The 23,993-nt window shown below is 43.1% G+C and overlaps 1 protein-coding gene across 1 annotated transcript; it reads left to right on the forward strand.

Annotated features, from left to right (window-relative positions):
- Window positions 1-23,866, forward strand: GOT1 (glutamic-oxaloacetic transaminase 1). The gene is made up of 9 exons (XM_017681266.3): window positions 1-224; window positions 9,280-9,461; window positions 16,342-16,465; window positions 16,941-17,053; window positions 17,267-17,371; window positions 19,147-19,297; window positions 19,383-19,548; window positions 20,285-20,427; window positions 23,475-23,866. Exons 1-9 carry the CDS (start codon window positions 107-109, stop codon window positions 23,612-23,614), a joined length of 1,242 nt encoding a protein of 413 aa, XP_017536755.1. The 5' UTR covers window positions 1-106; the 3' UTR covers window positions 23,615-23,866.
- Window positions 23,867-23,993: the final 127 nt, after the last annotated feature.

Raw genomic sequence — 23,993 nt, forward strand, 5'->3', positions numbered from 1 at the left:
GCAGGCTTAGTGAAGGTGAGAGTCTCCTCCAGCAGCCACGGTGACACGGGACCGGCCGGCTCGGGGGACAGGTTGGAAGCTGCCAGCCGATTTGTGCTCTCTCGCTATGGCGCCTCCGTCAGTCTTTGCCGAGGTTCCGCAGGCCCAGCCGGTCCTTGTCTTTAAGCTCACTGCAGACTTCAGGGAGGATCCGGATCCGCGCAAGGTCAACCTGGGAGTGGGAGGTAAAGATGCAGCCTGGGGAGTGGGGCGGACCCAACCCGGGCTGCGGGGACTGTGCGAGAGGCCGAGGCCCAGCTTAGCGCTGGCGGGAAAGGGGAGCCGGGAGAGGAGACATGATCCACGAGGTTAGTTCAGCCTGCCCATTTTACAGATGGGCAAAAGGAGTCCCTGGAAAAGGGAGATGTGTTCAAGGTCTCAGAGAACAGACCTACCCGCCAGGACACAAACTCAGTTTTTCTGATTTCCCATTCTGTGTTTATACCCCATCCTTTTGCCTCAAGCAACGTGGCGGCCAGAGATTGTAAGGAGAGGGAGGAAAATAGGAAGCCTTGATAGGCTTGGAGTCCTTTTTGCTGGAGAATGGATAAAGGAGAGCTAACCTGAAGTCCCCTAGGGAGCTCTGGTCTGGGAAGATTGAGGTTTGGTTTTGGTTTTGGCCTCAAGGAATTTAAAATCAGGAGGTGTTAAGTGATAGAGACCGAAAATGTATCTGAGACAGATTAATGCTGCCTGGGGAGATCTGGAAAGAATGTTGTGGCCCTCAGAGATGTGGTGCTAATGGGTAGGATTAGTGGAAAGTGTGTGGACTGTAGAAGCTCACTTCCCACATGTCCTAGTCTTCATTTCTTGTATTTTTTGGACCTTGGACAGGTCAGAACATGGGTCTCAGTTTCCCCTTCTGCCAAGAAAAAGATTTTGACTGGAGTACCTCTGAAATTTCTTTAACTCTAATCTCTGGTGAATTTGTTAGAATGTTTGAAGCCCACGGACACTTACTCAACCACATGCAAATATCAGCCAGGAAGAAGAAAATGAGTAGGCTGATGTCCTATGTTGGGGAACAGACTTAGAATAAAAAGACTAGACATTTGAATATTGAACTGTTTTTTAGTAGAGGGTGGTGAGGAGGAGGTTTCCTACAGTGACTGTGTCTGTACACAGTACCTGTTAAAGAAAGTCTTCACCAAGGACTATGGGGAGGGATGAAAAAAAAGTCATTAAAAAGTATAGTTTTTTGAAGCTGAGTAATGGGTACATGGACATCTAGTATATTATTCTTGCAACCTCTATATATGTTTGAAATTTTCCATAATAAGGCATTAAAAAAAAAGTCAGTATTAACGTAGTTGGACCCATGGAGGGAAAATGATGTTTTAAGCAGGCAGCAGAGTGGAAGATTGAAAGATTGCCTTGAATTGAATTGGAATGGGCACCATTCATACTCTTAATTTAATTCTTTTTTTTCTGTTTTCTTTTTTTCTTTTTATTTAATTCTCATCCAAAACCTCCAAGTATTTCTTTAGGACCAAATATGTACTGAAGAGCTAATTCTGATGTTGACCTAAATACCTCTTTTTAAAATGTCAGATTTACTGACTTTTTTACCTTTGAACTATCTTACAGGGTTTTTGTGAGGATTAAATACATTTAAGGTGCTTAGAACAGTGTCTGGCACATAAGTAGGAGTTAGGTAAGTATTAGCTATTACTATTGTTTTGGCATTTCTAAACGGTGTTGAACAGACATTTTCTGCTTAAGAACTGCAAAATGAAAGAATTTCTGACATTGGTTTAGAAATTAACTGCTCATGCAGAGACTAAACACCCTGCCAGCCTCGGCCAGAAGTGATGGGCCAGAAGCACAGTCTGCAGCTCAGATGGTCACCCCAACTGTAATAGTGCCTTTGTCATGTTTTCCAGGAACCTAGAAACTCCAACCTCATACTCTGAGCAAATAACTTATGTATTTAATCTCATTTAATACTTGCACCAACTCTGGGGGGTTGTTTATTATTATTCCTGTTTTAGAAGTAAGGAAACGGAAGCTTGGATTGATGAAGCAGTTTGTCCCAGGTCATATAGCCCTCAGTGGTGAAGCCAGGATTCCAGGCGAGGTCTCTTAGGTCTGGGGTCTCTGCCCTCCCCTCTATTTTGGGTACCTTCAGGTGGTCCTGAGGCAGCAAGTACACTGTAGTGGGAAGAGCCGGGAGATCTGGGTACAGGCCCAATCCTGCGGTTCAGCTGGGTGACCTTGGGTGGGCTAGGTAACATCCCAGGACTCGGTGTTTTAAACGAGGCACCAGGGCAGAATGGCCTCTGTGTAGAATTCTACTCCAAGATTCACTAGCACATTACATGCCATGACTGTAGCATAGAATAATAATGTTACTGACCTCCTTGGTTGATCAAGGATTAAATGAATTATTATGTGTGAAATGTGATATGTAAATGAAAAGTATTATATAAATGTTATTTTTATATTTGATGATCACGGTGACCTGTCTTTTTGTGGATGGCAGGTGCTCAGATAAGGGCCTAATTAGAGTAGCATAAGATGTCCCTTTCTAGCTTTTGTATGTCCTAACTTTATTTATATGCATCCCAAAGTATATCCTTTGTGAAGGAAATACAATTAATCACTGACTTTGGGGAAGATACTTTTTTTTCCCCAAGTTAAGATAAAGCCCAATGGAGGTTATCCAGTTTTATTTCTGGTGATGTTGAACATGTTTAGAATAAACTGCCACTATAACTGTTATTAAACTCCCAAATCTGGATTTGTGTATGTAAGTCTGGGGAGAGGAAATCCTGGGGCAAAATACCTCTAAAAACCGACATCAGTCAAAGGGAGAAATAAAGTTTAAAACCTGTTTATTGCTTACAAACTGTAGTCCAGGATCGTCTTTCTCCTCTGCTCAGGAAGAAGCAAAACCAGCCTTCCCCCATCCCCTCTTTGATACTGATAAGCCCTCTGTTGCCCAGGTAATTACCCATTGATATGGAAATGAACTTCTCTCTACCACTGAGGAATGATGCAAATGCACTAAAGCCATACTTCTTTAGACCTCTGAATGCCTGTTTATATGCAGATGTACTAAAGCCAGGCGAGATATGCCTGAAATAATTAAAATTTTACCCACAGTGTGCACAGTAAGCCAATATCTGAGTCACTGGGTTTGAAGCAGAGAAAGCTTTATTATAGGAAGGGCAGCCCAATGAGAAGTCGGAGCATCCTTCCCAAATCAGCCTTGCCCACTTGGGCTGAGGAACAGACTAATGGTGAAGGAATATGTGGGCTAGTGCAGAAACTGGAAGGGCCTTGAAACTTCTCAGAGTTATGCACCGATCCCATCTTCCTGGGGCCCCGGAAGGGCTTGGCGTGGTTCATGTTGACTCCACATCTGGTGTCACCTGTGCAACATAGATGCTACCAATCAGTATCTCCCCTGATTCTATAACCTGCTTTAGGGAAGAGGACAAAAGATAAGACCAGGTTAATGATCCTTGCAAGGTCAAGTAACATGTAATGTTACTGTATAAGGAGAGTCTAGTGAAGGTATAAACAAATGGAGAAATATGTGTCCATGTTCATATTCTCAGCCAGTTCCTACTTGCACATGGTTTCCTCAGGAATCTTTTTCTTTCTCTATTTACATAATTTCCTTATGGTTAGGCAGAGCAGAGTATCATATTTTTGACTACTAAGTATGACACTCTGAGTTTCAGTGCTTCTCAAAGTTTCAGACAAGTGGCTTTAGGGGCTGGGAGACATGGGTCCAGCCTAATGCAGCCTGAAGCAAGACATTCCTTCATAGACTCCAGTCCGTTTATCATGTAAACTTTCTTTTGTTCCAGATAAACTGCAGTTACTTTAATATGTGTTGTTGTTTTTAATGTGGGTTCCTAGCATCTTCAAATAAAATTGTTGGATAGATGCTGTATCAGGTTTTCTGAGTACTCCCTGAGCCGTAAGAGGCAGACCTGCATGCAGTCTTGGGTGGGGTGGGTGAAGGAAGTGGAGATCCTAGGAGGAGAAGGAGGGTGATGGTGTGATTATCTAATTCTCTATGTTCTGTTCTGTTCTTCTGGAAAACAAGGCTGCTGGGCTCACCTGAAACCTGTGTGACTCCTCCAAAAGAGCTTGTACCCAGGGAGAAGGGCAGTGGTGCATGGAGCTGGGGAGCAGGTCCTCTGGGGCCTGCTTGTTTCAGGCTTTCCCTAGACATCTCTTGCTCTTAAGAAAAACCACAGGGATCCATGAACTTAATAGTATGACAGTCTTTGTGATCGTGGGCAAAATTCAACTTTTCTAGCCTCAGTTTCCAGATCTGTGAAATAGGGATCATAATGTCTATTTTGTGAATTGTTATAAGAATTAAATGAGAGTTTAAAAACAAGTATTTAGCACAGTGCCTTGTATATGCTAACTACTCAGGAAGCCCTTGTTATTACTATGACTTCAGCTCCTGCTGATGTGTCTATTTATGAAGTCTATCCCTGGACATCTTCCCTGAATGCCAAACTCATACTTGGTAGTTTGCTGGACACATTCTACAACCACCTCAAATTCAGCATGTTTAAAACACAACTAATCATTTCCACCTTCCCCTCAGTCTTTTCTTTTTTCTTCCATTTATGTGTTCTATTGTGGTCAACATCACTCCCCACACCCACCCTCCACCTACCCCTGCACCAGTCTTTATCCAGACCAGAGACTTATGAGTCATCAGTGACCCTTTCCTCAGTCCCACATCTATTTATTTGGCGATTACCTTCTGTCTTTTCTACTTCAGAAATCTGTTTTGAATTATCTCCCCTTTTCTTTATCCCTGCTGTGTCACCTTAGTTCAAGACTCATTATTTCCTTTCTGGATTATTACAGTGGCCTCCTGACTTAACTGTCTGCCTCTGTCCCCCCTCTCTAGTTTCTTTGTCATCGTGTACTCAAATGATCTTCTTAAAACATACAGTTGTCCATGTCACTCCTGTGCTTAATTGCTTTCAGTGGTTACCCTATTGAAAGGAGTTCTTTAGAAGACTCTTCAGGACTCTGAGCCACTCCTTGCTCTTCCTCCATGGATCCTATTCTCAGCCATGGACAAGTAGGTCTTCGAAAAACCTCAACTCTCCTTCTTCCCTCTGGTGAAAGGGAACAAAATATACTACCCCAAAATATGTCTCTAAGCTGGTTATTTTTAAGAACCTACAAACACAGGAGGAGCTTTGAATACCAAGTAGAAGTTACCCCTTTTAAAGGAATATTTACATTTATAAGGAATATTTCTGTGTTGTACCAGGAAGAGGGAGATGACTAATTCTCTAGAAATGTATCAGGGACTTCAATCTACAGAACAGCCTTCCTCTGTTTATTGTACTTTTCCTGGTGATTTCCCTTAACTGACTCCCCACCCCCAACATCTTTTGTCTTTACCTGAAGATGATATTTAAAGTGGTGGCTTTGACCATTTCAGGAGTTACTGTTTTCCTGGGTCTCTCTCATGTATACAGGAGGTACGCATGTTACAAACTTGTTTTTTGCCTGTTAATCTGTCTTAGGTCAATTTAATTATTAGATCAGCCAAAGAACCTGGAAGGGTAGAAGAGAAGACTTCCCCCTGCACTGGAATGCCCTTCTTTCCTTGTCTACCTTTTAAACTCTTGTCCTTCTTTCATACTGAATCCTCTGTAAAACCTTCCCTGACCGTCACAGGAGACTTAAGGGCTCTGTGCTGTGTGTAGCTGTTTCTGGCCAGTTCATGGGAGATTCAGTATGTCCTTGTTAAGTGAATGAGTGAATGAAGGAATGAATGAGAAGCAAATGGGTCCAATAAACAGGAATAAAAATCTCCCAGGTCAGGAATAGTGGTTATTGATAGTGCTGGATCTCACTGCTCCAATCTCCCAAGAGTAATCTGCAGTTCTCTTTCATTAGGGTAGTTAGGTGAGGCGTTGAAAGTAAATATGGAAGCGAACCTGGCAGAAACTGGGCAGTGAAGAAGGGAGGGGAGGTATAATGGATAATCTCTTTTGTCACAATATGGATACAATGCCTCCCTGCCTCCAGCCATATTACAGGATGTTTTTACAGTTCCACAAAGTATATATGTTACTGGTAAAAACAGCAGTATTGTGATTTTTTAATCTTTCATAGTTTATTTATATATTTTGGTATCATCAATCTACAATTAAATGAGGAATGTTATGTTTACTAGACTCCCCCCATCACCAAGTCCCCCCAACATATGCCATTATAGTCACTGTCCATCAGCATAGTAAGATGCTATAGAATCTTTCAGTTTATTTTTAATACATGCTTTACAAATGACATCATTATATATATAGTATAAATATATTTATGGCATCCAAACAGATGTGAAGCATAATAGAACTGGTTTTTCTATGAATGCCCACACCTTTGTAAATAATATCCTCTGTAATGTAGTCCATACATCTCACTATAGTGCAAACATTTCTGGAAACCCTCTTGAAATAGCCTTCAAGGCATGTTAGACCCATGAAGAGACCTTTATAATTATTCTCCATTATATAATTTATTCACCCACCTACTTAGCTAGATATTATGCAGCTACTGTTTCCAGAAATTAAATTTACTTTCAAAGGACAAAGATTGGGTATCATTGAGGATATTCAAAATAATGATGTCACCTCTAAAAATACTTTGAAAAGAATTCTAAGAATATTTTGAACAATGGTAGGTAATAGCATTGTGATCATTGATAGGTTGATCTGCTTCAGGGACAACTCTTGCTTGGAAGTAGTTATTTTGATATCCCTTTTAGTAACCAGACCAAATCCCACTGATAAAATAGGCTTTTGAACTTGTTGAGAGGGAATTTGGTGGACCACGGTATAACGTGAGTAGTATGGCAGGAGTGTGAGTTACATCACCTACCAGTAGAAAACTAGTTGGTTAATAGCTATGCTGGTCTGGAGCTCTGTCCACAGTGTTATTACCAGCCTGATGTGCTTTTTGGATTTGCTGATGACATATGCCTGGAGGGAAGAGTTAGTTGATGGAAGACAAACACAAAATCAAAATGATCTTACAAAGTCTTATTTGTTGTATCACTTTTGACCTACTAACTTTGCCTCCACAAATTTTTCCTAAGGAAACACTGAATGTGTAAAGATATAATATTCATCACACTATTTATAACAGCAAATAATCAAAAGCAACACAGTTAATGAATTTTACAAAGGAAGGAATATTGTATAGCCACTAAAGTCATGTTGTAAGTGGCTCATATATGAAGAGTGCCTAGTTGCATTCATAATAAGGGAAATACAAATTAAAACCACCCTGAGATACCATTTACACACTCATTTTGACGTAAAGTCACCCAGTGAGTAAGGCTGTAAGGAAGCAGACACACATACATTGATGGTAGGAATGTAAACTGTTAAGTTCCTATGGAGGTCCATTTGGCTCTATCTGTTCAAAACTACAAATGCACATACTTCTAAGACCATTTTTCTGTTTTCAGCCTTGCATCCTACTGATAGATTTGCTTACATGTAAGATGATATATGTATAAGGTTGTTAACCGAAGTACTGTTTTATAATAGCCAAAGATTGGAAACAACTGAAATGTCTATCAGGAGACTGGCAAAACAAATTATGGTACATTCATCAGTTATGTAGCTATAAGAAGGACAAAGACACTATGCACAGATATAAAAAGATTTTTCAAGTGGAAAAAGGCAGGGGAAAGTAAATGATATAGCAAGGTCAAAGTAGAACATTGGATAGTAGGCCGTATGTTACCTTTTGTGTAAAAGGAGGAAAATAGAAAAACGCTGTATTTGTATATGTGTAGGGAAATTCTGAAAGGATACACAAAGAAATTAAGAACAGTTTCTTATGGAGGGAGAGTATTTGGAACTAGGTAGCTGGAGGATAAGGATGGGATGGGGCATGTGAATATATCACCTATTAGAAGAATAGTTAATGACAGTGAAAGATATTCATAATATATATTTAATAAGTGGAAAAAAGCATGTTGAAAATTCTATATACATTGATGCATATTTTATAAAAGAATGTACTCATGTAAAATAAAGTTTAGAAGTTTGTACATCAAAATTTTTATACTCCTTATCTGTGAGTGCTGGGATTATATGTTAATCATAGTGTTTATCATTTACTTTTCAGGCTTTTAAAAATTTTCTGCAATCAACATGTGTTGTTCAATAAACAGTATCAACCACCCTAAAAAGTGTTGTGCTTTGTTTTAATGTCAGGGATTAAGGTTGGGCAAAAATCAGCAAGATAAAACTTAATCAGAATTACTCAAAAATTGTCTGTTTCAAAATCACTTGCAAAAATACAGGCTTGTTGGAGACCTAAACATTCTAGCAGAATCAAATGTCCCCTTGTCAGTAATCCTGTTCAGAGCAGTCATTGGCCTTGGGTACAAGCCAAAGCAGCTGCCCTCTGAAGCTACCATCCCACAATAATCATAGGGTAGTTTAGGAAAAGAAAAAAAAATCAGTATAAGGGTAACTCAAAATGGTCTAAAAATACTTTTCACATAGAAGAAATGTTTAGAAAATTGCTGTAGGCAAGATTAAATATTATGAAATACATAAGTTTAGGTCAATATAAGTGTGAAGCAGATGATGCAAAAGAACAGTGGAAATGGTAAAAACCTGGCTGACGTACAAACAGGGCAAAGATGTGTTTCAGTGGGTTGTTGGGTGATTGTGTAACCAGTTGTTGGAATCTTCAGTCGCAGGACATTTGTTCACCATTTCTCCCATTTCTGTGCGAATAGACAAGGTTGTGGGTGGGGGGAATTCTACCCCCTTTCCTCTCCATGTTTGTGTTGAAGGGGCAGCATTCATCTGAAACAACACCGAGCCCTTTTCTGGAAATCTCTTGGGGGAGGTGCTGATGGAAGATGGCAGGGCCTCCATGCACTAGTAATATTGGCAATGTTTGTAAGATGTTTTTAGTTTCTTCATCTGGTTCAGGCTCTGTGATGTCACAGTTTTATTTCAGCCTTCTACTTTTTGGAGGTCACATATTTAAGAGCTCTAATTTTCATAAGGACAGGAACCGAGTCTGTCTTTCTGCTTGTCCAGCACCTAACCCACTGCCTGGCCCAAAGCAGGCAGTCAGTAATGAATGAACTTTAATTTTCTCATTGTTCTATTTTGACTTGCAAGTGCTAGATCTCTCCCTATTCACAGTTGCAGCCCTTACTTGGATGAAGCCTAAGACTCCTGCATTTTGTGGCTCTTTCCCATGCTCCAGCGTATCGCACAGATGATTGCCAGCCCTGGGTTTTGCCAGTCGTGAGGAAGGTGGAGCAGAAGATTGCTAATGACAGTAGCCTAAACCATGAGTATCTGCCAATCCTGGGCCTAGCAGAGTTCCGGACCTGTGCTTCCCGCCTTGCCCTGGGGGATGACAGCCCAGCTCTCAAGGAGAAGCGGGTGAGTGTTGGTTGAAGACATATTTTCTCTTTATAAACTGTGAAGGTCAAAAGAGGCTGAAAATTCCATTTGTTTTAAAGTATTAGATGTTGTGTCTGTTGAACTCTCAATGAAAAAGGGTTTAAGTAGCCTGACCTCAGGAGCCTGATGGTGTGAATAATGTGGCCATACACAGAGTATGGCTTCTTCGATTGTTCAGTTTTGTTCAGTAGGTGATCAGATTTCAGCTTCTGGGTTTTAAGCTGTCAGAGTGGAACTGGCAAGCTGAAGGAATTTAATGGAATGATCAAGGGATCAGGGTCTAACCCCAGGTCTGCCACTACTTTTGACCATAGGCAAGTCATTTACCCATCTTGTCCCTGAAACTCATCCATGTTTTAGCAACCGTTTGTGGTTCATGGTCCCATAAGCAGTACTTGCATAATGGATCATTTAAGGGGCCTCTGAACCTCCTGAAATTTTATGCAGAATTCCATGTATGTGTATTTTGGGGGAGAAGGCTCATAGTTTTATCAGACTTTCAGAGGGAATCTGTGGCCCCCTATAGTTCACAAGTCACTAGCCTAGATACTCTCTGAAGTTCCTGAAAATTCTAATATTCTTTAATTTTTCTAGTCTTGATCTCAGCTTCTCTGTTCTAGTACTTCCTGGTATATAATCTCTGTATAAATAGAGACACACGGAGGAAGGACACATTTGGAAGTAGACACAGTGAGATAGGCTCTATGTGGCAGGAAGTGGTATAGTAGAGAGTCTCAATGTTGTAGGAATTGGGAGCAGAGGGAGACTGGGAAGGGCTGGAATTGGGACTTGAGCTGAACTGTGGGAAATGAGACCAGGACACTGGTTTCAACTCTGGCTATACATTAATACCATCTGGGGAGTTTTCAAACCCTACTGATGACTAGACCCCCTACCACGTGAGTTAAATTAGAATTTTGGAGGGTCCCACCCTTCCTTGACCTTGCACTCCCTCTCCCTATCAATTCCCTTTCCCCCATGGGCATATTTTTAATGGTTCTCCACGTGATTCCAAAGTACAGCCACAGATGAGAACCACAAAGTACAGAGGAAGGAAGAAGGAGGAGTGTTTGTCTGGAGTGGTATGAGTCCAGGGGCAGAGGTAGGAGGTACACAGGTTTAGGTTGTGAAGAGACCTTCCTGATCAGAGCTGGGAACATTGGACTTTTGTAGGTTGGTTTTGGCAGCCAGAGCAGGGGAAGCCACCTGAAGGTTTACGCAGAGGAGTTACTCAATAAAAGTGTTTGTAGAAGGTAGACCTGCCTGGATGAGTTGGCAGGGAAAGAGCCCAGGTTTTTGCAATAGTCCAGTTAGGTATTGTGACATTTAAACCATCTGGCTTTATCACTCCCCTGGGCCAGTGTGGTAGTGTAGTCTTTATGCGTGGAAGGGATCACATCTTGGAGTCATTGATTTGTTCCCTATGTGCTATTCCCCAGCTGCCCTGCTAAGCAGAATGGCGGGTAAAATGAAGGTTGCTCACAGGTGCAGTCCTGTGTGTATCAGGAGGCTCTGTGTGGAGCTCTTGGAGCTCAGGTCATTGATTCAAGTAATGAACTCTCTTAGGCTTTTGTCTGGATTGGTATGAAGAGACTGTGACTTACTTGCCTCAAGGAACCCAGGGAATATGGGTAGAAAAGACAAGAGTTTAGTGGTTATGGGCAGCCTCAGGAAGTTGCTCTGCAAACCCAGTGTTTGCACAGAGGGAGAGGAGAGTCCTCATGACGTCTGAAAGTGAAGAACTTCCGCAGCTGGTGATTATCTCCTGAGACACTATTGATAATCTATTTGGAATTCTATTGTTGACCAATGACAACAGAGATTCTGTGTTGGGGAGCTCCTTCCTCCAAGACTGTACATTTCTTATACACTTAGTAACTGAGTTGGGCAGTTGTGGGCTCCTTTGTCCAGTGCTCCCTATTGTAATTGCTTTATTCTGTAGGACTTGGGCTGTTGCTTGTGGAACATAGCCTTCCCTCTTAGTCTAATTTATCCTGTGTTATGTTTTTGATCATTGAACAAATTTAAATGGCAGTGCTCATGGTAGACTGTAAGTATTTGAAGACTTTTTGGGTGTTTGTGGAATAGTTTAGGATACTGTCTTGGTATCTTTATCACCCTGGGTACTGGTTGATAACTGAGCTCTGAGCCTTTCTTCTTTCCCTGGAGGCCTTCTCCATCCCTGGGTTACTCTCTTAGTTCAGCCCACCATTATCTCATCTGGATTATTGTAATACCCTCTTGCCTCCGAGGGTGAAGTTACATCTTCCCCATTCTAGTACATTCTGCACAGTGCAGCTAGAATGATCTTGCATAGCATAAAAAGGCTAATTGTGTCACCTGCTCCTCCTTTCATACACATGTACTAGTTCCTCCATTATCTACAGGGTGAAATGTAGACTTTGAACTGGGCATGCTGCATATTTTGTAGCCAGCCTTCATGCTGTTCTTCCAGTTTCTTTTTTTTTTTAGGAGAGCAAGGCAGAGGCTTTTATTTAGAGAGAAAGTGAGAGGACAGAGCTCCTGGCTCACAGGGAGGGGACAAGAGAGTCCCAGGGTGGCGCATTGTCTAAGGGTTTTATAGGTGGTTGAGAGACAAAGGGCTAGGGATGTACACCTGCTAAGTGGTCCCAAAATATTTATCTTTGAAGAGACATAAAGTTTCATATTAGTCTTCCAGGTAACTTACAAGAAATGTACTGCTCCGATTTCCTCCCAGGACAGACACTTCCCGGTCTGGGAGCATATCACTCAAGACTGCCTGCTTTGCTTCCAAGGTGGGCTGAGTTATTGTCTGTTTGTTAAAGTGTATGTTATCTTCAAGATGGAATCCTTCCTGTTTTTACTATGTTGTTTTGCGCTTGCTTATTAAATTGCCCAGGTTGCAAATCACTTAATTAGGACTGCAGGAAGAAAAGCAGCACCTGGGTAAGGTCACAAAAATAAGCTGGGCCCCCCAGCAGGCCAAAGCAAATCTTACAATGGATTATCTTGCTTTGTTTTTTCTGGAGGCCCTTACCCTACACTGTCTAAGCTCATGGTCCTGTCTCATTCTCCCCTCTACAGATGGAGACCCTAGCTGCTGCTAGGGAAAGCTGGTGACGACTGCTGTAACTGCTTCATGCTGAGAGGGGGCGCAGTAAAGGGTGCAGTTAGGTCTCCATCACTGGTCAGTTGAGAGGGCCTCTGTTCTTACAGTTTCTGACACCCCCGTTCCATCTCCCGTGAGGTTCTGCCATTCTAAGAGTCTGCTGTGTTGTAGACCACCAGGCCCCATCATGACTTAGAGCCTTTGCCTCAGCTGTTCCCTCTGCTTGGAATGCCCCCCTTCACGTCTCTAAATCCCCCATCCCTACCTCTAATTTCTTCAGGGCCCAATCAAGGGTCACTTGCATGCTGAATCCTGCTAGTTGTTTGAGTCCTCTGGGCTAGCACAGGATTTGTCCACAGCTTGGGTTTCCTGGGCTTACTGTGCCCTGTAATTTACAAGTCTGCCTCTCCCATAAGACCGTAGCTTCCCCCCAGGTCAGGGATGATGGCTGATTAATTTACCTCGTAAATTTTCAGCATTAAGGTCCTAGCTTGAGACCTCAGAGATTCTCGCGTGTATGAATTCACTCATTCATTCAGGCAGCAGATGAGTGCTCACCACTAGGCATGGGCCCAGTTCCAGATGTGGACACAGTGGTGAGGAAAACACCCAAGATTTCCCTGGCTTACAGTTTTGTGGCAAGAGACCCACTGTAAATACAGTAATTAAGAACATGATGTAGTATAGTAAAAGGTGATAGTTGCTATAAAAACAGAGCAGGGGAAGGCATAGTAAAGTGCTGAGGTTGGGAGTGAGGGTGGATACAGTTTTAAATAGGGCGGTCATGAAATAGAAATAGAAATGCATTTCAGTCCAGACTTGAGGGAGAGGAAGCATGAATGAATGAATAAACCAACAAACAGTAATCGGGTCTTACCGTAGTTTTTTCTTCTCAAAATTTAAACATTACCAGGTCCATCAACCATTTTGAGATGTATTTTCTTGATTCATCTCTGCCTTTTTCTGCTTCTTGTTCTCAGACCTTAGGATCCAGACCAAACGTGCAGTTTTCATCTCCTGCATGGTAACGTTTCAGTTTCTGAAATTACTGAGCCCCTGTAGGTAGGTAGGCTTGGGGGCCATGTGATGTCCCAGTTTCTCGCTTTGACCATGGTCTCTGGGAGACTTGGGGATTTTTCTGTGGTCCTTACCTTTTCAACAGTGTTTTTCTTCACCTGGTTCAGCCCATGTCTATTTAGAACCATGGGCCAAGCACTGTGTGAACTGCAGGGGTGCCCGGGTCAGTGTATCCTGGCCTTGGCTGCAAGCTGCTCATCAGCAGTCCTGCTCCTCCCAGTGCTGTCATCACGCCAGCAAGCTGGGTTCCTTGACAAGCATCCTCCGTGCTGCAGGGCTCTCGAGTCCTTTGGGCAGTGTGGCTAAATTGGGGGGAGAGTTACATCAATATAAGGAGGACAGATTCCCTGCTGGCATACCTTCACACCAAGTCTTCACACCTGCTCTGGAGACCTCTGTTCACCTATTCAGCTCCAGGTGCCGGGCTCATTTTGAAGCCTGTACTTACTTTGTTTGATGTTATGATTTTTCCTTCATATCAAATACAAGACGTTTTTTGGTGTTAGAGCAGCCTGCCAAAAATTAGTTGACAGAACAAATTGATACATGACTAATTCACCACAAATTTGTTTCTGTTAATGTTGATACAGTTTAGAGCAATTTGTGATCCACTGAAGCCATCTGGGGTTCAGTATATTTTTAGGGAATGATAATTTCTTGAGAACTTGGTATGTCAAGCGTCATTCATGTCATGAATGTGAAGGATTCATTTGTGTTAGTAAAGGGGGTTTATCTCTTCCAAACACTTTAAATCCAGTCTACTGACTTTCTGACTTGTTTTAATTAATGACTTTGCTTTCTGGACTGGGGGAGAAAAGGTGAGGTTAAAAGTTGTGCACAGGAAGTAAAGAACTATGCCTGGGAATGCTTTCATTGATATCCACACGCCCGTGTCATATCCACGATAAATTAAAACCATGTCCGAGGGAAACCTTGTTCATTTGTATAGGAAGTATCAGCATTCCAGAATTGCTTAGGTGGTTAAAATGTGAAATAATGAATAAAGTTGATAATTCAAATTAACTGATGACAAGTCCACATAAATAAGTGCACATTTGGTTTACATCACCTTGAGAGTGATTTCCGTAAAGAATTTAGGTAGATCAAAATGTGAAGGCAACACCTTTAAAGTAATGGGCAGGGACCAGTGCTCAGTAGGGACCACTGTGAAGAACAGAGGGGTCAGTGTGCCCAGTCCGCCACGCACCCGCCGCTCCACCCAGCCCGTCGCCATTGCGTCTCTCTGCTGTGTACAGCCATGTTCAATTCCTCACCTCCTTGACCGTCCACTTGGCTTGTTTCCCATTTCAGACAGGGTTCTTTCACAGATGCTCAATCTCAATACCAATAGAAAAGTGGGGAAGAATAGTGGTGGTAACTGGTATCCCTGTCTTAAAGGGAATTTCTGCTAATGGTTCATTTTGTTTATCATGAAGCTGACTTACTCATCATGGCTGAATGGATATTTTCTTTCCAGTTATTTTCAGGACATAGCCATTACCTGTTTTACTGAGCATTTATATCAGGAATGGCTGCCTTTTTCTCATCTGTTAGGAAGATCATTTGGGTTTTCTCTAGCAGAGTGACAAATTTTAAATCTCTTAATAATCATTCATTCATGGATGACTCTCTTGATCAAGGTGGTACTTTTAATATACTCTTGGATCATACTGTTCATTAATGCTTATTTGGGAAGTTAGTATCAATACTTGTCAAAGAGCTTGGTCCCTTTTTTCTATTTGTTTTCCATTGTCATCTTTTAGCATCAGCGTTATGCTGTTCTTTTTAAAAAAGATTTTGGAAGCTTTTCTTCTTTAGGAAGATTTTTTTTACTTTTTTATTGTGGAAAATTTCAAATATATACAAAAGGAAATAAAACAGTGTAATGAACAAGCCCCCATGTGTCCACCACCTAGCTTCAACAGTGATCTGGATTGTGTCAGTCTCGTGTACTCCCTGCCCCCTGCCAAAGCCGAATTATTTACTGAAAATCCTAGACATCTAAATAAATTTTTTAGGTTATTTAAAAATTTTACAAATGATACATAAATACATTCTCCTATTTTTAAAAAACAACTTATAGGTGAGGTGGAAGTCCCTTTGACCATGATTCCTGTATCCCAGGCTCCTCCCAGGAGGTTACCACTGTTATTTGATTAGTGCTCTTCTGTTTATTGAGATAGACTTTCTCATGTGATCATTTCGTTTTCCTTCATCCTTTGGATATATTAAACAGCATGTACCTTAGGACATTTCTCTACTGAGCGAGTGATGCTAAAGCCTGATTAGAATTGTGAAAGGGTAAAGCCGAAGCCCTGTGGGTAGGGCAGCAGCAGAGCATGGCGGCTGCAGTTGGTGGGAGACCTGGGGTTCTGCCCCGCTCTGCTGCCACCAGCTGTGCCTCCTTTGGCAAACCACTTCTCTCAGCCCATTTCCTCATGAGTAAAGTTGGATCTAGAACTTAATTTATAGGGTTATGTGAGGAGCAAATAAAAATGTGTGCTGAAGGTATTCTGTAAATGGTAAAATATAAGACTTTTTTTCTTGCCCATGTGAGATCATTTTTAAAATGAGAGGAAGTGTAAAGAGAGTATTTGTATTATTTGCATATCTCCTTTGTTTTGTTAGAACATATTTCTAAGGATTAATGACTCCCCATTACAACTAGTGACCTTGCTTCTTCTCTTTCAGGTAGGAGGTGTGCAGTCTCTGGGGGGAACAGGTGCACTGCGAGTTGGAGCTGATTTTTTAGCCCGATGGTACAATGGAACCAACAATAAGGACACTCCCATCTATGTATCCTCCCCAACCTGGGGTGAGTCCTGTAGCTGTAGCGAGAGGAGAAACTGAGATGCCACGGGGAATTAGCCTCAGACTGTCACTGCTTTCACAGAAAATGTAACCCAGCCCTGGATCAACTGAGATTTGGGAATGGCTTGAACAGTGGGTTATGGTAGTTATGAAAAACCTGGTACTCAAGTTCAGATTAGGAATGAATACCTATTCCCAAGACTCCTGGTAGACTTGTATTTTAGTATATATTGAAACTTCCCAGAGGAGGTATAAAATATTGATACAGGAAGTCCCACTATAGTAGGGCATAAGTTTATCATGACTGTACTGGTTGAATGTGTTCTTAGTTACAATCCTTCTAAATCTTAACCCCTTGGCTCGATGTTGCCCAGTAGACATGGAGCCTAGAGGGCCCATAATTGGAAGCTGACTGTCCTTTTCAGTTATGCCTCCTTGTGTTTGTAAAAACGTTTAACGTTTTGCCCCTTTGCTTGCAGAGAATCATAATGGTGTGTTTTCTGCTGCTGGATTTAAAGACATTCGGTCCTACCACTACTGGGATGCAGCAAAGAGAGGACTCGACCTCCAGGGTTTCCTGAGTGATCTGGAGGTAGGTGATTAGATGGAAAAGTAAACAGAGCTCTGTGGTGTCGGGTGGGCAGGGAAGTCTTAGGATCAGTTGATAAGCTCAAGAGTCGGAGACAGCCTACCCAGCCAGATGGTGGTTCCTGAAAAAGCACGTAGGGAGTGAATGCACTGCCACTGACTCTGTCCCCTCTCATTCCTGCTGGTGTGAGAGCTGACATAGCTGCCTTCTCCTCAGAATGCTCCCGAGCTCTCCATCTTTGTCCTCCATGCCTGTGCACACAATCCAACGGGGACCGACCCAACTCCGGAGCAGTGGAAGCAGATCGCCTCTGTCATGAAGGTAACTGCCTTTTCAGAGCAGCTCTTAGTGGTATGTATTATTATTTAATGTGTTCCAAAGCAAGACCTGTTTACTGAAGAACTGGAAAATGGAGAAAAGCCCAAAGAAGAAAATAAATTTTAACTGTAAGTCCTATTACTCAAAGGAAATTGCTGTAAATATTTTGTGTTACAGAATGTGAGACTTTGTTTTTTTTTTTATGTAGTTATACATGTAAATGTATCTATTTGACAAAGACGGGATCATTTTGTCTATACTGTTTTGTAATGTACTTTGTCTTTTATTTGAACTCCTTTACAAGTCACTAAATGTTTTGTAGCATTGCTTTCTATGTGTGGATACATCGCATTAGGTATTGATTAAATCAGCTGATGGACATTTAGATCTCAGGTTTCTTGCTCTTGTGAACAATTATGTAATAAAACTCCTTTTAACTGTTCTTTGGGATAACTTCTTAGATAGGAATTTCTAGCTCAAAATGCATATATTATTCATTAACATGTTCAAAGAATACTTACTGAAAACCTAGTATGTGCCAGGCATCATGGGGATACAATAGTGAACAAAGCAGAGATGCTCCCTCCCTCAGAGAGTGTGCAGCCTATTCGAGCAGATGGCCAGGTACCCTGGGACAACCACATTGATGGCATCAGATGGAGGCTCAAAGCCAGACCTCAGGGAGTGTGTGTGCATTGGGAGGATGGTAGTGGTGGAAAAAGCCATGTTGAGACTTGAAGGATGAGGACAAGTGGGGGCTGGCAGGGAAGGAATGTTCCTGCAGAGGGAATAGCATGGTCAAAAGCCCAAGACGGAGGTCATGGCCTATTTAAGGAAGTGGAAGTGACTCTTCATATGGTCTGGGGTTCCCAGGGGGCTGGGGAAATGTGAGTGATGAGGCAAGAGAGGTAAAGGGGGGCCGGACCCTGTGCTGAGGTGTTGGGCCTTCCTCGGAGGTCAGTAGGGAGCCACTGAAAGGCCTGGATGTCATGGGTGATGGGATGTACACCATCTTCAGGTGACCCCGGCTACCTGGCAGGGAGGACCAGATGTGGGCAAGGTTAGACAGGCTGGGAGAGCAGTTAGGAGGCCAGTGCCACAGTCCAGGCAGGAGTTGGTGGTGACCTGAAGGAGGTAGGTGGCAGTGGCAGATGTGAAAGGATTCTAGAGCTCCCAGTAATCAGGCGTGATAGGTCCTGGTGTGACTGGCTGGGAGGGGTGAGCTGCAGAGGTGGAGTGGAGGATGCACCCTGGCCTCTGGCTGGGACAGTGGGGGGGGGAGGGAAGTGGTGTCCACCCAGAGAGCGAGCCCAGTAGGAGGAGCAGGCTCAGTGTGGAGAGCTCTTTGAGGGGATGGGAGTGGTAAGAATAGAGACTAGGTTGTTTCCTTTGTCTTGAGTACCCAGTAGAATAGCCTCAGGGGTGTGAGGAGGCCCTGGGGACACCAGGCTGACCAAGCTGATCCCACCAGGAATTCCTGGGAAGAATCCTCCAACATAGGACATTACCTGCAGGCCTCAAAAATAAGCCCTGTTGGCAAAGTGGGATTGTGACATTCTAGGACAAATGGGGTTTACTGAAATGGTTACATTTGTTGATTGGTTTTTAGCTGAACAGAGAAACAGATGTAAAGTGGTGTTTGGATGCAGAAAGAAGAGATATAGGAGAAACAGGCAGTGTTAGAAACTCTTTCTAGGCACTGGCTGGGGAAGGAAAGCTGGTGTCTGAGGTTGTTTCTAGGAGGATTTCCTGCGCTGACTCACTTTCCTTCCATGCAGCGGAGGTTTCTGTTCCCCTTCTTCGACTCGGCCTATCAGGGCTTTGCATCTGGAGACCTGGAGAGAGATGCCTGGGCTGTTCGCTATTTTGTGTCTGAAGGATTCGAGCTCTTCTGTGCCCAGTCCTTCTCCAAAAACTTTGGGCTCTACAGTGAGTGCTGGCCTCAGTTACAGCCCTGCTCGCCACCCTGCCTCCTCATCAGAGCTGCCAGGGCCAACTGTCTCCCTCTCTTTAGATGAGCGAGTGGGGAATCTGACCGTGGTTGCAAAAGAAACTGATAGCGTCCTGCGGGTCCTTTCCCAGATGGAGAAGATTGTGCGAGTTACTTGGTCCAATCCTCCTGCTCAGGGAGCGCGAATCGTGGCCTCTACCCTCTCGAACCCCGAGCTCTTTAAGGAATGGTAAGGGGCTCAAAGCCTATTGGATGAGGGGTGAGAATGCAGAGCAGTAATTGTCCCACTACATTTAACTCTTGCTTTAATTTTGGCAGAGGCAGGACAAAATTACTTAAACCTCTTTGAGTCTCAGATATTTCTGTGAAATCGGGCCGGCCCCTGTTCACATGTATGTACAACACGTATATATAACACAGCATGGGTAACAGAGGAGGAGGCACTCAATGAGTGGGAGTTTCCCCCGCTCTCCCATCACCTGGGCTTCCTCCCCTTAAAGCTGGAAAACACAGGAAGGATTTCCTGATAGAATATTGAACTCGGAGTTAATGTGACAATTTTGGGTTTCTTCATTCTTCTCTAATTCACATATATTTTATCTTTTGAAACAGTGCAATTTTCATATAGTAGCTAAATCTGTAATCTCTACTTAATTAGGCCTAATGAAATATGTTGTCCTGTTGAGATCAGCACCTAGGTGAAGTCTGAGTTAAACATGGGTGGTATTATACAGCCACTATGCTCAAGACTAGCACTGAACTCCATCAGTAAGTGTAGTCCTTCCCTTCTGCCCAGCAAGTCCATCCCTGCGGTCTGCCTATCCGCCCATCCAGGCATCCACACTTAATAGGCAGGGCATGATCCCATTTTCAGCTTGTGGATTACACTATGACTTTTAACAACCTCTGGGTTTTGTGTACCATCTCTCCTGTCTGGATTGGTACTTATATTGCTGTCCACTCAGGACAAGTAATGTGAAGACAATGGCTGACCGGATTCTGACCATGAGATCTGAACTCAGGGCACGATTAGAAGCCCTCAAGACTCCTGGAACCTGGAGCCACATCACTGAGCAAATTGGAATGTTCAGCTTCACTGGGTTGAACCGTAAGTGGCCCCCACCACCTCGAACGCTCACTGTTGGACAGCACTCCCCTGCGTCCGTGTTCTTGGGTGCAGCTCCATTAGCTGTCGCCTACTTGGTCAGTCAGTACCGTGGGCCAGAACAAGTTAGGTTTTCCTGGTGTGTCCCACCCCTAAACCCCTTGGGTCTCAGAAGAGCACTGTTGTGGTCTGGCTGCCCTGCTGACCCATAACGAAGATTTTTTCATTTTTGTGGGCTGGAAAGTAACTGGATTTTCAGCTTAGAGTCATGATTTGTAAATGGTCTCTCATAAATGCTTGGGTACCTTTTGGCTTTTCCTTAATCCTGGTATAAATATATATGATTATCTAGGAGCCAAATTTCTTAACAGGTCTTTCCTAATCTCCAGGCATTGCCCTCAGAAAGAGGTTACAAAGTTATCTCTCCATTTCATAAATAAGAACATCGATTGGTAGCTGAAATTAAAAGCCAGTTGAAAGTCTAGTGGACAGCAGCCCATAGGGCATATCAGTCATTCACTGTCCCTTCTGAGGATAGAATATTCATTTTTTTAGTAAGAATTTCTAAGTGCTTTCTGGCCAAGCCACTGGTCACATGGTACAGATGTAGCCACTCACCTACATGTGGGTGGAGCATGTGTCGGATGGTTCTAGGGACAGATGTGTGCCTAGCTTGGGTAGTAAGTGGAACATCAGAGGCACCAGGAGGTACTGTAAACCAGGGCCATCAGAGGGCCTGTATGAAATGGGCTCAGAAAAAGCCAAAGGAAAAAAAATACAAACAGGAAAGGTGGTAAGGATTGTAGAGTTTAGACCCCTTGAGATACTTGGGGTAAAATGAGATTACCCAAGAAAGTAAAGGGGTAGCTCAATTAGCCATAGGTGTCCTCAGTGATTCTGGAGTGGGAAATTAGTTCACTTAAGTAAGTAAAATCCTTACATGATTTTTAACATAAGTAAGTGTAATGGAAATGGTGTTTGGTGGTAATATTATGAAAGCTCACAAGATGGAGGTTGTCTCCCCATAAAATATCCCACTCTCCAGAGCAAGTTAGTTTTATTATGAACTGAAAAATGGTGGGAATAGACCTGTATTTGTAACACAGAAGTTATATTTTTAGCACTTGGCACCATTTGCTCGTTTTAAAAACAGGGTTTTTATTTTCCTCCCAACATTTTATTAGGAAAAATTTTAAACATACAGAAAAGTTGGAGGAATTGTACAGTGAACCCTATATATCCTCCACCTAGTTTCTATAATTCTCATGTTATAGTACTTCCCTTATTACATTTTATCCATCCCAACATGGGCTTTCAACCTGTAGTCCATGGATGTAGGACTTGTGAAGCCTCTGAAATATTTTTTAAATTGTACATTGGCCTTTTTCTAGGGAAGGAATCCGTAACTTTTACTAGCTTTCCAATTATATTGTAGCCCTCACCCACCAAAGTAAGGGCGTTTAATTTTTATTTAAAAAACAAGGGTGAGAGCCTATAACCACATCTGCCCTGGGGCACAGGCTTCACAACAGTGGTGTGCCTGTGGCTCTGCTGGTGTGGGAGGTTCGGCTTCATCTCCTTGGATGACTGTAATTCACATGGTTAAAGCCCGCCTAATACTGCTTTGTTTGTTTAGAGGGGCGCACGGATAGCACTGGGTACAGGGTCCACGTGTCCCACCATCAGAGGCAGCATAGCATCCTGGCTGGGAGCTCAGACTTGGGAGTTACACTGCCTGCCTTAAAATCCCAGATCCACTGCTGGCTAGCTGCTGATCTTGGGAAGGTCATTTAGCTTCCATCTGTGCCATCTGTAAAATGGGGATGATAAGGTTATTATCAAGATGAACTGAATTACTAGAAAGTACTTACAATATAAACACTGCCTGGCACATTGCGCTTGCTCCTTTGACTAGTATGATTTTATTACCATCTTAGCTTGGGCCGCTGAAACAAACTACCATAGACTGTAAACAACACAAGTTTACTTCTCACAGTTATGAAGGCTGGGAAGTCTGAGATGAGGGTACCAGCACGGTCAGGGTTGGGGGTGGGGGGTGGCCTCCCTCCAGCTTGCAGATGGCTGTCTTGCCATGCCCTCACGTGGTGGGGAGAAAGAGTGAGTGAGCAAGCACGTATGTGCACAAGCTCTCTGGTCTATAAGGGCAGTATTCCCCTTGTGGGGTCTCCACCCTCATAACCTCATCTCAACCGCATTACCTGCCAGAGGCCCCACCTCCTCATACCATCTCCTCGGGAGTTAGGGTTTCAACATGAATTTTAGATGGACACAAACATTTAGTTCATACTAATTATTATCATCCCATTCCCTCAACTTGTTGGTGTCTTATGGGTGCTAATTTCTTTGGCAGAAATCAGCTAAACTTCTTTCATGGCTCTGCAGTAAAAAGCAAAAACACCTTAGACATTGTGGCATAAAGGAAGTAGAGGCAGTCCTTTCCTATTTCGTACTTGCGCATTTCTGCAGACACATGGGAAGGCCCTCCTGTGTGTGAGTGAGAACTGAATGCCAGGTCTGAGAGGTCTTTGCAGTTTCTCAGCCCATCGGTTCATGCATACATTGTTTATTCATGCACACCTGTCATGCACAGGGCCTTGTACAATGTGCTGTGAAAATGAAGTGTCAAAGGGAGGTTGCTGCTAGGTACTCAGGGATAAACAAATACAGGTTAAAGAAGAGATAAGGAAGCACTTCATAACCAGTTTTTCATGTCAATGGAATGTTCTTAAATCTGAGGTTATTTTAGTTGATAGGGTGTCCTGGTGAACGTAGCATGTAAGGTTTGGTTGGGACGTAGTCCCAGATTAAAATGCCCTTCAGGAGGAGCTGTATTAAACCTATTAGGAAGTTAGCTAGTAAGAGTAGTTTCCAGAGTCTGTTGCACGTATTTCACGTGTCAATTGGACAAAATAGCTCCTCTTGTTTTACCTCACCATATTAGGGGAAAGAAGGAAAATTATAATTGTCATAGAATCTGGACCTCTGTTGTTTAACGGATTTCTACTACTCTCTCTCTCGGTTCTCCACAGCCAAGCAGGTTGAGTATCTTGTCAATGAAAAGCACATCTATCTGCTGCCAAGTGGTCGGATCAACATGTGTGGCTTAACCACCAAAAATCTAGATTATGTGGCCACCTCCATCCATGAGGCAGTCACCAAAATCCAGTGAAGAAACAGCCCCACACCAGCACCACCAAAGCCGTCCTCTGCCGCGCATTCCCTGCCTGCCCAGACCTCCCTGTGCCACAGACTGCTGCTGAAGGGCTGGGAAGGCTGCCCTGGGAGGCGGCCTCTGGTCACGCTGGCTCCACGGGAAGAGGACATCCCTTGAAAAGAAATGGGGGCCTGGGATTAGAGCCCTTTTGGAGGCCAGAGCAAATTAAGGCTTTCATTTAAGAATAAAAAGGTATTTTGATCACGAGACCTAGCTATCTCGCCCCTTGCTAAAGGCAGGAGTGCTGCCTGCATTGCTCACGTGCCTCTGTGTTTGCTTGACTCTGTACAAAGTCTAGTCCCAAAGATCACGTCTGAAGTGTCAGGTGTGATTG

The sequence above is a fragment of the Manis javanica genome, chromosome 7, assembly GCF_040802235.1.
Source record: "Manis javanica isolate MJ-LG chromosome 7, MJ_LKY, whole genome shotgun sequence".
In the NCBI taxonomy this organism is placed as follows: domain Eukaryota; kingdom Metazoa; phylum Chordata; class Mammalia; order Pholidota; family Manidae; genus Manis; species Manis javanica.